General features: G+C 38.6%; 1 protein-coding gene across 30 annotated transcripts in view; it reads right to left on the bottom strand.

The window, feature by feature from the left end:
* The window catches only part of CADPS2 (calcium dependent secretion activator 2), a 494,741-nt gene that overhangs the window by 147,061 nt on the left and 332,817 nt on the right, over nt 1–14,863 (bottom strand). For 18 of the 30 annotated variants that reach the window (XM_021078970.1, XM_013985671.2, XM_013985668.2 and 15 more), the window contains exons 10-14: nt 14,020–14,128; nt 12,770–12,970; nt 8,746–8,754; nt 2,755–2,891; nt 176–363 (exon numbers count right to left, since the gene is read on the bottom strand). In XM_021078970.1, the coding sequence (XP_020934629.1) occupies nt 176–363; nt 2,755–2,891; nt 8,746–8,754; nt 12,770–12,970; nt 14,020–14,128 (644 nt within the window). The remainder of the gene's footprint in view (nt 1–175; nt 364–2,754; nt 2,892–8,745; nt 8,755–12,769; nt 12,971–14,019; nt 14,129–14,863) is intronic. The other 12 variants (XM_003134728.4, XM_013985662.2, XM_013985667.2 and 9 more) reach the window with 1 other exon arrangement.

Genomic DNA, 14,863 nt, shown 5'->3' with positions numbered 1-14,863 from the left:
ACAGCAGATTGATGTACATTTTTCCTTTGTGGGTTTTTTTTTTTTTTTTTCTTTTTCTCTTACAACAAGTGTTTGCTATTTAAAATCTGTTACCAGGTGATAATGGCAAAGTACATTTTTCTCTCTTCCCAAGTCAACCCTCCACATTTCACTGTGTGTTTGCAAGTAAAAATACCTGTTGCCGTGCACATGAGAAGCGCAGAATGCAAAGCTGTAATGGAGCAGGGTTGGGTCAATGACAGCACCATTTTCTGAATGTTCCATCAGTTCTGTAAGGTAGCAGAGATGTCTGTGACAGCCCCTCACGCCGTAACGGGCACAGTACTCATCTAACACGAAGACCTGTCCAGGGCTAAACCAACCCTGCAAAAAGAAGAACAGAGAAAAAGATGTTTTTTTTTTTCCGTACTAGGTTTTGCTTTTCTGGAGGCATTGTTAGGCTTTATGAGCAGAAGCTGCATTACAGTGTCTTCTGACAACATTTTTTCTTCATGGTATGTGTGTTTCATACTGTTTTCAAAAGAGTGAATGTCATCAGTTCTGGAACTTGATTTGAGCCAGGGACAGCCTCACACTATCCTTATTGCCACAGTGAGGCATGGGCAACCTGGCCTTCTCCAGTGTCACTCAAAATCAGTCTGATTTGTTCACAGGATCTAAACTGTCAGTCACAAAGAATGACATTCCAAAAAACCTGAAACTCTGTACGAATCAATTAAAAACAGAATGGCAAAGGAGTCACGGTGATAACTGAAACTGCCTCATTTCCAAAAGTATTTTATAAAATGAACTAAGAGAATTTCAGTAAGTCGAGCAGTGATAAACATGTCCTATTTCGGTATATAAATATTAGTGGTATTGTTCTCATTCCATTGTCTTTCTATGACCAATATGAAAAAGCAGTGGCTCTGGTTCTCTTGAAATGATCTGCTGGGGGTGTGTGAGTGCTGACTAAACCATCAGGCAGCCAGCTTGGCTAACAAAAGAGGGCAAGGTTAGGTAGAGCTGGTTTATAAAATATTTCTGTGGATTATACGGTTTAATTTAGATACAAAAGAGAAAGAAGGGGGAATGGAGGTTTTCAAAGGAGGGGCAGCATAATCATGCAAGAGAAGGAAAAGAATATCAAGACATGCCAAAAGATGAGGCTGCAATAAACAAAACAAATAAAAAGGAAGGAGAAAAAGTGGTGGTGGTGGTACAGGCACTGTCCTGGACATGCGCTGTACAGCCTCACTAGTTAGAATCCTCACGCAGGGCAGTCATGATGATCTCTGTGCTACCGATTTAAAAGCTAAAATCAGAGGTGTTCAGTGAACTGCTCAAGACCACAGGGCAGATCAGCGGCTGAGTCATGATTTACATCAAGGTCATCCTGCCCTGAAACACGTTCCAATCGCACCTACCGTCTAGGTGCCGCTGAAGGCACACGGCAGTGTTCTCCTCACACTCCCTATGACCCTTGGATCATCCGTATAATCAAAACAGCTCTTGACAATTCAGGAACCCCATGGAGGGGAATCCAAGAGAAAAAACATGCCTTAATGATGACTGTTCAATGTGTGCTTGTCCACGGAGAGAGGCGTTAGAGTTCTATAATGAATTGTTTTACCCTCCATGTAATTGTAAAGTTTGGGCTGGATCAAGTTTAAACTACGTAATTACAGGTTGAGTAACAGGTACCTAACAAAGAGTCTATAAATGAATTATATGATCAGAATGATCATAGCTGTAAGTTGTTTCATTTCTTCCAGAAACACCTCTGATAAGCTGAGAGTACATCCTGTCTAAAATTTCATTCATTCATTTATTCATTGGCCATGCCCCTAGCATGCAGAAATTCCTGGGCTAGGGGTGGAACCTGCGTCACAGTGGTGACCCGAGCTGTAGCAATGACAACACTGGATCCTCAATCTGCGGAACCACTAGGGAACTCCCTAAAATTTTAAAGAGAGTGTAACTTCATCGAATGCAGCTACTGTGATCAGTAGCCAAGAAACCTAGTGGTGATAGAAGTTGGGATATTTTGCCTGGAGAAATTCCAGAGGAACTGTCAAAAACAAAAGAAATCCTTGGATTTAAAGGCACGTATGATTCTTCGGCTCTAGTCTAATGCCCACGTTCTAAGGAGTCAAGCATTCCTTCTAAATGTAAATTTTACTTTGTATCCCCAAATTTGGCTGGTTTAAAGTAGCAGTTTAACTACCTAATTTTTTTTTTTTTTTTAAGCAACTCAAGTTATCTTTGGAGGGTTAGATGAAACTCAAGTTCCCTTTGTTATATACAGTCCTTGTTGTTTATCCCAGTGTTTCTTTCTCTTGTCACTTAGGTTATCTTTCTGGGAACAAGAGAGAGACAGGAATGGTATCACCATTTGGTGAGCAGAATTTAAACCTTATAATGTCTGTATAGGTGTTAGTAAATCCTATCATAGAGGTGTTTTGTTTGGGTTTTTTTTTTTTTTAACCTTTATTAAAGCCTTCTATTTTCATCCCACCTTCTCCAGAGGGACTGAGAAACTGCAGTTCAGTGTCTGTTCGAGTCCATTCTCCTGTCTATTGAGTGGCACAGCAGTGGTCTTCAAGTGTATAATTTTCAAATTGGGAAGCAATCGATTGGAATCCTTTATCCCTAACTCCAACTATAGTTATTAAATGAGTCAGGGATAAAAGGCCGATTCCTAGCAAGTATGTCTCATTTTTAAAAATCTTTCACTCTAACCTATAGGGACAAGATAGACAGATTTGTACTAACCAAGCAAGAATAGGAATCATTCAGTCTGTGATCCAAAGTCTGCCTCTGGAGGATTCTAAAAAGGAAGGCGTGGTCAAGCTTGCAGGGATTCGCAGAAATAAACTCATCCATACCATGTTTCTGAAAACGATCTGCATCTGTAAATTCAGAAAAGCATGTGCAATACATTTATTTTTCTGGTTTAATAACAAGCAAGTGTGGTTTTTGAACAACACAAAATGCATGCCTCATGAGAACAGATGACTTCTTTCCATTACATAAAATATGATGCCAAGAATTCAGGGTATTTAACGTAAACTGCAGCATTTTTTTTGGAGCCTAAAAAAAAGTGACAGAGAAAAATCTGCCAGCCAATCACTTGGAATGAGGAAATTATATTTTCATTCAGAACTATTTCAAATATCCATCACAGAAACAGATTTTTCCCCCCAATTTTAAGAAAAGTTGATATATTTTAAGTATATATTTACTGAAGGAACTGCCTGGAAAAGAACCCAGGCCTATTCATAACAAACCCACAACGATGGCTAGGGGCCTGCTTTCCAAATGGCAAACTAGGGCACAAATGAACACACTGACTTTAGCTGGATCACTTCCAGTCTTTTTTTTGTAGGGAGCTTTTAGCTGGACCAACTTTAATGTAGAAATGGCAATGAATGCTCTCAGGCTTCAAGTTTAAGAGGCAGGAAAAAGGGCGCATCATGTTTGTGCAAATATGCAGACAAAGCATAATGTCCCAAATGGCACTTCAATCAAAGGCCCAAATTTATTGTTCTTTACAGATTGCATCTTTCAACGCCTGTAGACCCTGCGGGTTTATCAAAAGGCAAGCTTTTATGATTGCTTTCATTAATGGTATGTTTTGTCAAAGTCTTCAATGTGAGTTATTTACGAAGGATAGAGAGAGAGAGCCACACACCACCCCAAAGGAGTGCTGGGGTGTTACTACATTAGCTCTGATAGAGAGGTAGTGCATATTGGGCAGGCAATCAGTTATCAAGATAAAAGTGGGCTCTCTTCACAATGGTAGAGCTGAGGCTCCATTGTTCCTTAAAATTCACAGATAGATCTCATCTCTGGTCATCATAAGGAGCAGAGTCCTAAATGTAAGCTAAATGTAGTTTTTAAAAACCTGTATGGTACAACCCTAAAATTGCAAAGGAAAGGAGACAAAAGTTTATTGATTAAACCCAATTATAGAGTCAGGCTTATAAAAAAACTCAATATTGATCTGTGGACATGATGCTAACATAATCAGTCACATTTAGATATTTAGCCCAGATCATATTGATCCATGTCAAGTTCAACTTTCAGCCATATTTGTGGATGGAAGAACTATGTAATTCAAGCTGAAGGGTCTTCAGAATCACATGTCAAAAAAAAAAAAAAACAAAAAAAACAAAGATACACAAACTAATCTCTCCCTCACATCAATGACAGATACCCAAACGGTGAATACAGCAAGCAAGCAGGGAATGGTCATTCATCAATGATGTAAGATATGAGGTTATGATTCATGGAGAGAGTAGCATATGTATTCTTTTGCATTTATTACTTACCAGAATGACTAAATACATTACATGTGGTAAATTAGTATTAACTGAATGAACAATAAATTGCTTTTCCTGAACTGAGAAATAAGGCAATTCAACTTCTCCTGTATTTTATTATGTCTGATAGCCTTTTAATACAGTTAAATATATAATAATGTGAAGTAATAATCAAATGAGGCAGAATGTTGAAAAATGCAAGGTACACATATTATAAAATCAGAGTTTGTATTTCAAAGAATTTGTCTTAGAATATTCATCTCTCCATTTATCTTGGTAAAAGAAAATCTTTTAGTATCACCTTTATGAAATTAAATTACTAATTTTATAAAGCATCTGCTGAATTTTATTATTTCTTTTACCAGAGAAGGTCATAACTAGAAGTTAAAAATAACGCCCATTAATGGTTTATCTGCTGAGAACAGGAGATGTAATAAATTTCAGAGAAAAAAAATCCATATAAAGATTTGTAAAAGCAAATTCTTTTTTAAAATAATGGGCGTACAAACTTAAAATATACAAGTTCCTGAAAAAAAAAAAAGTCTATAGCTCATTTCTGTAATTACAACATATTGCAAGAGTGAATTTACCTTATGAAGTATTTTCCTTATGAAATATAACTCTAAACCATATATTCACTAATGTAATAAGTCTTTCTGAATCACATGAATGGAAAAGTACTTTTCCAGTAATTACTATAATGATAAAAAAATAATATTCATGATAGTCCTTTAAATCACAAACATGTACATTGACAATGAAAAAATTATAGGCAAATGAACTAAAATTTTTATGAAAAAAATACCCCCCCCCCCCAGCAACAAAAACCCCCAACAACCTACAATCTCTCCAGGGCTGTAATTCTACAAAAGCAAAATGTACTGTTGAGGATTACCCCAAGAGCCCAGCCTCTTTACCTCTTCCTTTCTAATGTCCAATCAGCACAATTTAAAATATTTCATGTCAATATATTTCACCAGGCACTATTTTACCATCAGTGTCCATGAATTTATGAGAAAAAATAAATTAAAAAGGCAGCAGTTTTGATCTCCCTGCATAAAAAAGCTCTCATTTTAAAATTGTCTCATGACCTAAAAGTAGGAAATAGCTATCATCAAAAATACCAAGTTTCTCATTTTTATAGAAGAATATTTTCATACAGTTTTCTCTTAGCATAATATAATCCTCACTTAACTGTGAAGGTAACACAGAGATACCATCTAGATCAAATGGAAAACATCTTTCAATCTATCACAGAACCAAATCTAAGGCTTGAAGATTTAAGATTGAGTTATACTTGATTATCTTCAATTAATGGTCCAACCTTAACACAAAATTATGGTGACTAGTGTTAAATGGAACATTATTCATGGCACTAATCAAATGTTCCATGACAACTTAGTTCAGTTTGTCTTCCGAAACAATGGGAGAAAATCATCAAAAGAAATCAATAAGATATGAGCTGGAACAATGTACTACGAAACTGTCATACATGGTGATGATTAGCCTGTGGACTAAGTACAGATGTGGGACATGGTAATTGAGGATGCTGGGGGAGAGTTTCTATGGTAACAGCTGGATATTTGCTCCAGCGTCTTTAGGTGATACTGTCACCAGGTGTGGTGAAAGTGGATGGAATAAAAGCCGAAGTGAGAAAGATTACTATCTGCTATAGATTTAGGAAATTATGGAGTGTTTATTCAAATGGAAGCTGAAAAATTTAAATTTTCATAAAGGTAAGAGCTGTTGGAAGTCCAGACAAAAGAAGAATAAATAGGCTCATGGTATCCATTTAAACAGTTAACAGTGGCTTGAAAATAGCTAGACTATAAAACCATGTGAGGTCTATGAGCAAGCTGGCAGGTCCCACTGTGGTGGGAGGCCAGCTCCTATGTGCTCAGGCACTGGTGGGCATTGACCACTGCCAGCTCCTATGTGCTCAGGCACTTGTCCCAGGAAGGGCACCTAAGTCAGAGTTCAGACTGTGAGAAGGGGAAAAAAATTAACTGAAGTGTTTCTCTTCCCTTCGCAACTAATTCCAAAGATGCTGCCCCCCCCCACCCCCCGCTGCTCCTGATGGTGTGGGAGATTAGGGATATAAAAGGGCAAGGGGAAGAAAAGCGCTGGGGGAGGGGTCCCTGCAGAGAGGGGGCCTTCCACCAGCCTTTTGCGACCACTCAGGTGCTCAGGTGTCTAGGCGTGGGATGCGAGGATCAAAAAGACAAAGAAGAAGGTGCTGCTCGCTAAGAGCTTGTCTCCTCTGCAAAACTGTGGGCTAACTAAGCAGCAAGAGAACCTTTTGAAATACAGTAACTTGTTTTAAAATTATTCTATGGGGACTTCCTGGTCGTGGCACAGTGAAAAACGATCCTGACGAGGAACCACGAGGTTGCAGTTTCCATCCTTGGCCTCGCTCCGCTCCGTGGGTTAAGGAGCCGGCGTTGCTGTGAGCTGTGGTGTAGGTTGCAGACGCTGCTTGGATCTGGCGTTGCTGCGGCTGTGGCGTAGGCCGGCGGCAACAGCTCCCATTAGACCCCCAGCCTGGGACCTCCATATGCCGCGGGTGCGGCCCTCAAAAGACAAACCAAACCACAAAAAAAAAAAACCCAAATAAAATTATCCTATGGTTAGAGTTTGCCCTAGCTGCATTTACCACCACTCACCCCTGAGTGGATTTTCCTTTTAGCTCCAACTCTCGTTGAGCCTGAAAACTTACAGCAAGTTAAAAGTGGCACAGAGAAGTACCCCTGCTCTCTTTATAGCACCCACATAGCCTTTGACAAGAAGAATTTAATGTTTTAAAATTTTATGTCGATTATCTGGCTGGTATGTTCATGTACCTGTTTTATGATGAAGACCTAAGAGAAAAGGTTGGCCAGTAGATGCGTGAGGGGTTTGTTCACACCTCTATTACGGACCCAAATAATTTCTTGGCTTGTTTGGTAAATTGATTAAAAACAGGTGTATGGATTTACACATCTTACTTTCTGCAGCAAAGAACAAATAAGTAATGCTTTTGTGTGTGTGTGTCTTTTTGCGTTTTCTAGGGCTGCTTCCCATGGTACATGGAGGTTCCCAGGCTAGGGGTCAAATCGGAGCTGTAGCCACCGGCCCGTGCCAGAGCCACAGCAGCGCAGGATCCGAGCCGTGTCTGCAACCTACACCACAGCTCGTGGCAACACCGGATCCTTAACCCACTGAGCAAGGCCAGGGATCGAACCCACAACCTCATGGTTCCTAGTCAGATACGTTAACCACTGCGCCACGACGGGAACTCCCCAATAAGTAATACTTTTACATGATGACAATTTTAAAAAACACATACAGACCTATAATCATAGGTATTTATTTGAAATAATATATCCCATGTAAAAGTAGGACATACTTGGCCTATTAAGGGTGAAATTTAACTTGTTAGCTCAATCAGGAGAATCAGCTTATAAAATTAAATGTAAGTTTATACTCTGACTTAAGAATTTCTAAAAAACTTAGCTGAAGATTGAAAAGATGATAACTACTCTGGTTCATTTTTGACATTAGTTTATTATGAAATTCAACTAGTACCGTGGTATATTATGTAACATACATATTACATGTCCAAGTGAGAGAAAAATGAGGAAAAAAAAAAGGTGCTGCATAATATTTTGTTTGGGGACAGCAAAGAAGGAGAGTTTAACCAAACGATGTCTATCAGTCTGGCTAAAGCCTTGTTTGAAGCAGAAAAATTGGAGAGTGCTCTACCCATTTACTTAGCATTTCCGTATATATTGAAAGTCAAAGAAATTGGGAAGGAGAATAGATCCACTTATTGGATAAATACATAGCATTATTTATACTTTTAAAAGATAACAAGGTTGTCTCCTAATAAATTAGATTTTATAACTGCATTATTTTGTTCTGACTATCCCTAACCATTCAGTATGCTAGTTTAAAAAAGAGCTTTTCTTTTTAGTTATAAAAATGACACTTTAAAGAAAATTCAGGAAACAGAGGCAGTGAATTAGCAACCCTCCGATTAAACTCATACACTGTAAATATTTTAGGTCTATTTCTTCCAATATTTTTAAATCTTATTTTTTTTTTTAGCAGAGTGGAAATAATATCACATACATAATTTGACATTTTCCCACTTAACAGTATAGAGCAGTTTCTGCATGTTATTATAACATCTCCATTGCCATGTCCTGTATATGCCCACATGAATGACAGGTACTAGGTTACTAGGTTGTTTCCACTTTCCTGCTGTGGCAAAAGGAAGCATTTCTGTTGATAAATGGTGAAGTTAATGTAAACATCCTGGGTTTGTCCAGAAAGCAGGAGACTGATAATTTAAACGAGATTATATTACTCCAAAGAGAATCCTATCACTACGAAAATTTTAATACGGTGAAGCAAAAAAAAAAAGCAAAAAAAAAAAAAGAAAAGAAAAGAATATACTTACCCTTACCAGCTATAGGTCAGCAAAGAAATAAAAAACATATTTAAATGGGTTAGAAATATCTATTTCTAGTTATCTTGTTTTCTTCTGGCTGTACCCGTGGCATATGGAAGTTTCTGGGCCAGGGACTGAATTTGTGTTGCAGCTGTGACCTACGCCACAGCTGCAGCAATGATGGATCCTTGACCCACCGCGCTGGGACGGGGACTGAATCCATGCCACCTCAAGGACAACACCAGATCCTTAACCCGCTGCACCAGAGTGGGAACCCCTCCAGTCATTTTAATTTCATGTTATTTCCTCAGTTTCTACTACTGACTTTAAAAGTTGTCCTCCCAAGAGATGATCAAGGCAAAGAGATGGAAGTCAAGGAAGGGAGGAAAATACTAACGGCAAAACCACTCTCTGAAGTAGCCCGACGGCGCCTCTGGTGAAGGTCAGGGTCAGTGTTCTCACTCAGGTAAGGCAGACGCACAGGCTTATTTTTATTTTTTCTTTCCTCTTTTTTTTTTTTTTAAATGAAGATGAAATAGCAGGGTCTGCTCTGTCAGAAAACTTTACTAACACCCTGGAATATAAGAAAGAGCTTAACATGACTGGAACACATCTAGCTTTTCAAAATAAATTAATCGAGGAGTGGAAAATTCAGTTCCCCTAAGCCTGATCAATACTGCCTTGAAAATTCATTGTTATCTCACGGAAAGGTTTTGTTAGAAATTCGGCGCTTATCTGAATCAACCGATTGTGAGATCCTTTATTCATTCTGTAGTGTGCAGTCATGATTTTCACGTTCTGGACCCGGGGTTCCCGATCACTTTTTTTTGCCACTATGTGTGAGATGGAGCACTCCCTTTATGATTTAAGCACACTCTGTGAGTACTCCTTACCCTTGGGATGCAAAGAAAAAAAAAATGCTGGGGTGCAAGTGGGTAAGCGAGACATCTTCACAAGAAGAATTTTCAGGTCACTGTAACTCAGCAGTTATCAAATGGGGGTTAATATTCCCCAGCTTCGTCCCTGTCCCCTAGAACATTTGGAGATATTTTTGTCAGACTCAGGATAGGGGGTTTGGGAACGGAGTGGGTTGCTCCTGGAATCTAGTGGGTAGAAGCCAGGGATGATGTCAAACACCCTACAACACACAGGACAGCCCTCCCCACAACCCCCTAAAACAAAGAATCATCTGGCTCAAAACAATAGTCTTGCTGAAGCTGAGAAATACTGCTCTAACTTAGAAAGAAAACCATTATTCTATTTCTGGTCAAGACGGCAGAATTAAAAAAAAAATAGATGGTAGAATTAAAAACAGATTAACCCCTGTACCTGAAACAACTAAAAATTCATGAAAAAATATCACATAGGAGTTGCTGTTGTAGCTCAGTGGGTTAAGAACCCGACTAATATCCATGAAGATGCAGGTGTGATCCCTGATCTCACTCAATGGGTTAAGGATCCAGTGTTGTCACAAGCTGTGCCATAGGCTGCAGATATGGCTCGGATCCCTGGCCTAAGAACTTCCATATGGTGCAGCCATAAAAGAGGGAAAAAAAAAAAAGGTTAAAAATATCATACACAGAAGTTCTCAACATTTCGGGTATCATGCAACATAAGAGAGTGGTTCCTAGGAGGCAGGGAAACAGATGAGTCTTAGCGTTCATATATTCTTATATATTCTTATATTCACATCTATTCATATATTCTTTTAGTTGACCCAGGTTCGTGCCAAGAGGAAACTTCATAGCTGTAGTTCGGGGAAGAACCCCGGGAGAACTGGTGGTCTCCCTGTGTTGAGAAGATAGAGCTGACAGTGCAGGAAGGCCAAGCCGCTAGAGTGGGCAGGAAAGAGTGCTGCTCCCTCCTCCACCCCCTTTTGTATTCAATTAATAGGGACCACCTGGTCCTTGGGCAGGTGAAGCAACAATCTGAGGATGGAGAAAGAACTATGCCCTAAAGGACTAGAGGGGACAGTACCTCAAACTCACACAGGGCCTGGAAGAATGCTTGCTCCCAACAGTCGGAAGATAGAACCTCAAATTTCGCTGGTCATCAAGTTGGGACCCTGAAGAAGACCGCTAACCCTAAACTAGATGCAATTTGGTCCCACCTAACAAAACTTACAAACAAAACCTGAAAGGATCACACTTCTTTTCAAGTAATTCAACTGAGTCTTAGAATAAAGCTCAAGAATATTTTTTTGTGAGGAAAACTATACCAAGGCACATCATGATCAAATCGGTCACAACCAAAGTTTAAGAGAAAAAGCTTTAAAACAGCTTGAGGGAAAACACACACACACACATATGTATGGAGGAAGAAGAAGAAATGATGGCACATTTCTCCCTGAGAAACAAAAAAGCAAAGAGAGAGTGGAGCAAAGTCTTTAAAGTACTGAAAGAAAAATATCAAAATGAAGGTAAAATAAAGACATTTTCATACATAAAGCTAAAAGCTGAACATACTCCAAGAAAAGGCAAAGGAAGCCTGCAAGAAGTAAAATCTCTCTACAGGAGAATAAAGAGCGCCAGGAATGGTAACTACATAGTTGAGTATATAATGTTTTCTCTTATTTAAATTTCTTTAAAAGGTAATTGGCAGAGTTCCTGTCGTGGCTCAGCGGTTAAGGAATCTGACTAGGAACCACAAGGTTGCGGGTTTGATCCCTGGCCTCGCTCAGTGAGTTAAGGATCCGGCATCGCCGTGAGCTGTGGTGTAGGTTGCAGACGCGGCTTGGATCCTGCACTGCTGTGGCTCTGGCACAGGCTGGTGGCTACAGCTCCAATTAGACCCCTAGCCTGGGAACCTCCATATGCCACAGGTGTGGCCCTAGAAAAGCTGCTCTCCCCCCCCCCCGCCAAAAAAAGGTAGTTGGCTGCTCAAGGTATAATGATATAAATGTACTGTGAGATTTATGAATCTTGAGAGTAAAGGATGTTGAATGGAGAGTCACGATTTGAGCTTACAGTTAGTTAGAGACAAACTGATTGATTACATTTTAGGAGGAAGCAAAGAAGGTATGAGCAGACTGGTACAGGGGCTGGAAGGGAGCTATGTAAGTACACAATTGTGAGGTGCATATACTATTCCGGAAGCGACATAATCACTGGAAGATGGATCATGGTAAGTTTAACAGTGTACACGCTGAAGCCTAAAGCACACAGGAGACTGGGGGTGCGCTCATCTTCCATCTTTATTTGGCCGAAAGTGACTTTAAGATGCCTAAATGTAAAACACATGCCAAAACGCTACCCTCCTGAAGAATCTCGGGAGTAAAGGGTGCTGAATGGAAAGTCGCAATTTGAGCTTACAGTTTGTGACACACGCTGATTTATTACACATAGGAGGAAGCAGAGAAGGTTTGCAGAGGAGCTTAACAAGTTAAAACATCTGATTTAATGATGATTAAAGCTATGTCTGAAAGTGTTTCTAGCAATATTATATAACTTGTTATTAATTACTTGCAAATTAAAATGAAAAATTTAGTTCTTAATGATTTAAACTAGCATACAGAAAAAATGGCATCAATATTAAGGTATTTAGAAAAAGAAAGTTGCCTTGATGACTTTTTTTTTTTTTTTCTTTTTTCAGTCTACAACAGAGAATGGGCCTCTTATCCTTTCTCTTATTCTTGGGGTTTATGAAGAACAACTCTAGAAAATTGATAGTTCATCATTGTGGTATTCTGGAATCTTACCAATGCCAGCTTGATTTGGCAGTATTTCTCATTTCTACAAAACACATAAGTTATAATTACAATAAATTAAAATAAATTTTCTTTGCTGTTGTTGAGATTCCCAGAGACACCCCAATGCTTAGCAAATTCATGACTGGAAACCACGGGCACCATTTATTCCAGGTTTGTGTGAAAAATTAGATAACTGATTCTATGACTACTAAAATGAACTATTTTTATTCAATTAGGAATCAGTTAATGATGTAAACTATAATACTGAACAAATGTGCCTCAGACAATTTTATATCTTATTAAGGTTATTAATGGATAATCAAATTATTTTTCAACAAAACTTACAAAGCTGAGCATCTGCATGGAGAGGTCCTCCTTTAGGATTCAGCTTCTGGGTCTGAATTGCAGGAATGGGTTTATATGACTGACCTGTGGCCCTATACATCGCTTGAACCCACAATATTCTATCCTGTTCATCATCACTGGCGAATATCACAGTGTCTCCTTCTTTAACTGCATTGAAGAACATCTGACCACCCTGAAGGCCTGTGGAGGAAAAAAGACACCATCATTAACAACTTATGGGATCAACAGTTTTTAATCTCATTCACTAAAACATCTCTTGGAAACAAAGTGATCTGATATTTTCAGCTCAAGGCCTTGAATCATTTTTAGTTGAGGATCAAATCCACAATCCAAGGACGGAAGGGAAACAACAGGAGGAAGATTTACACTTCCGTGTCACTTGGGAAACTAAAAATAACCTAGGGAACAATTCAAAACACAGCAGCATTTTGCAAGACATACCAACCTACCCCATAGGAATGCATAGCAAAGTCTGATATTTCGCGGAAGAAAGTCCTTCTCTGTCGGCATATTTCTCAGTCTATGCAGGAGATTTATATGACCAGTTTAGCAGAAAAAAATACAGGTAAGACAAAAGTGATACATTATGTGGTATTTCACTTTTGCAAAATTCTTTCAGAGAAGACATTTTGCATTTTATCTGATTGATTAATGATTAACAAACTTCTACTTTTAATCTATATGCTAATTTCTTAGTCTATTTGTTGGTATCTATGTACTTATTAACCCTACTTTATTAATTTTATTAATCTCCATATATTCATTCATTCAATCCTTTAGTCACCCAAATTCACTAATCTTAGACCTCCAGTGTCCAGTATTATACCCAGTAGTAATATATTAGAAGGGGGAGAGAGAGGTGCAAGAATATGTTGCTGGGGAGAAAATTAGTAAAATATATGTACAGTAATGCATTAGTCATTTATTTCCCTCTTTCTCTGCACCTTTTTGCTTTTCAGTAAAGAAGTTTCTATAACCACCGCTGACATTTCTCATCTAATTTTCCTGTTACAGCAACTCTCACATATTCCATCCTGTACTAACAGAGATGATGAGTTATGGCTAAAACTAGCCCTCATAAAGATATAATTTAAGTCCATTATGTCTTGTCTCGGTATATACATGAAATATGTACCATTCACTGAATGGAGTGCAGAACCAACACAGGATATTTATGAGAATTTCATGAACACAGGAGAGGCAGGGAAAGTGATTCAACTAAGGATTACCTGGGTGAGGATCTGTGTAATCCACAGTGTATCCTTCAAGCTGCATTAATTCTTGTGGTTCGGACTTTTTCTCTCTATAACTGCACATAGCAAAGGTGTACTGGCTAACCTGTGTGAGAAAAAAGTTTACATATCGGTTGCATTAAGTTTATCTTTTAGTTTTTTCCTTTCTCAGCAGACTCTTCACCCAAATGTTTAAAAAAATGTATATCGTTTGCATATAGTTTTAAAATGTTAACATTTTAAAAATATTGCTCAGAGATTAAAGCAAATTTCATTTATCTGTTTACAGTTAGGCCTTTGATGCCCATGTCCCAGCATTTTCCAAACTGGTGATCTGCTGGCAAGGATCCTATGAATTGTTAACAGAAGAGCCATAAAAAGGAGTCACGTTAAAAATAAGTTTGGGACCATAAAACTCCTAGAGGAAAACAGAGGCAGAACACTCTTTGACATAAATCGTAGCAATACATGTATATCTTTTCTATCTATCTCCTAAAGCAAGAGAAGCAAAAACAAACAAATGGGACTAAACTAAAAGCTTTTTCACAGCAAAGGAAACCATTAATGAAACAAAAAGACAACCTACTGACTGGGAGAAAGTATTTGCAAATGATATGACTGGTTAAAGGTTAATATCCAATGTATATAAACAGCTCATACAACTGAACATCGAATAACTTGATTAAAAAATAGGCAGAAGAGCTGAAGAGACATTTTTCCAAAGAAGAAATGCAGATGGTCAAAAGGCACATGAAAAGATGTTCAAGATCATCAACCATCGGGGAAAATGCAAATCCAAACCGCAATGGGTATCACAACACACCTGTCAGAATGGCTGTCA

Source organism: Sus scrofa, chromosome 18 (genome assembly GCF_000003025.6).
Source record: "Sus scrofa isolate TJ Tabasco breed Duroc chromosome 18, Sscrofa11.1, whole genome shotgun sequence".
Lineage (NCBI taxonomy): Eukaryota > Metazoa > Chordata > Mammalia > Artiodactyla > Suidae > Sus > Sus scrofa.
This window is presented reverse-complemented; position numbering and strand designations above follow the sequence as displayed.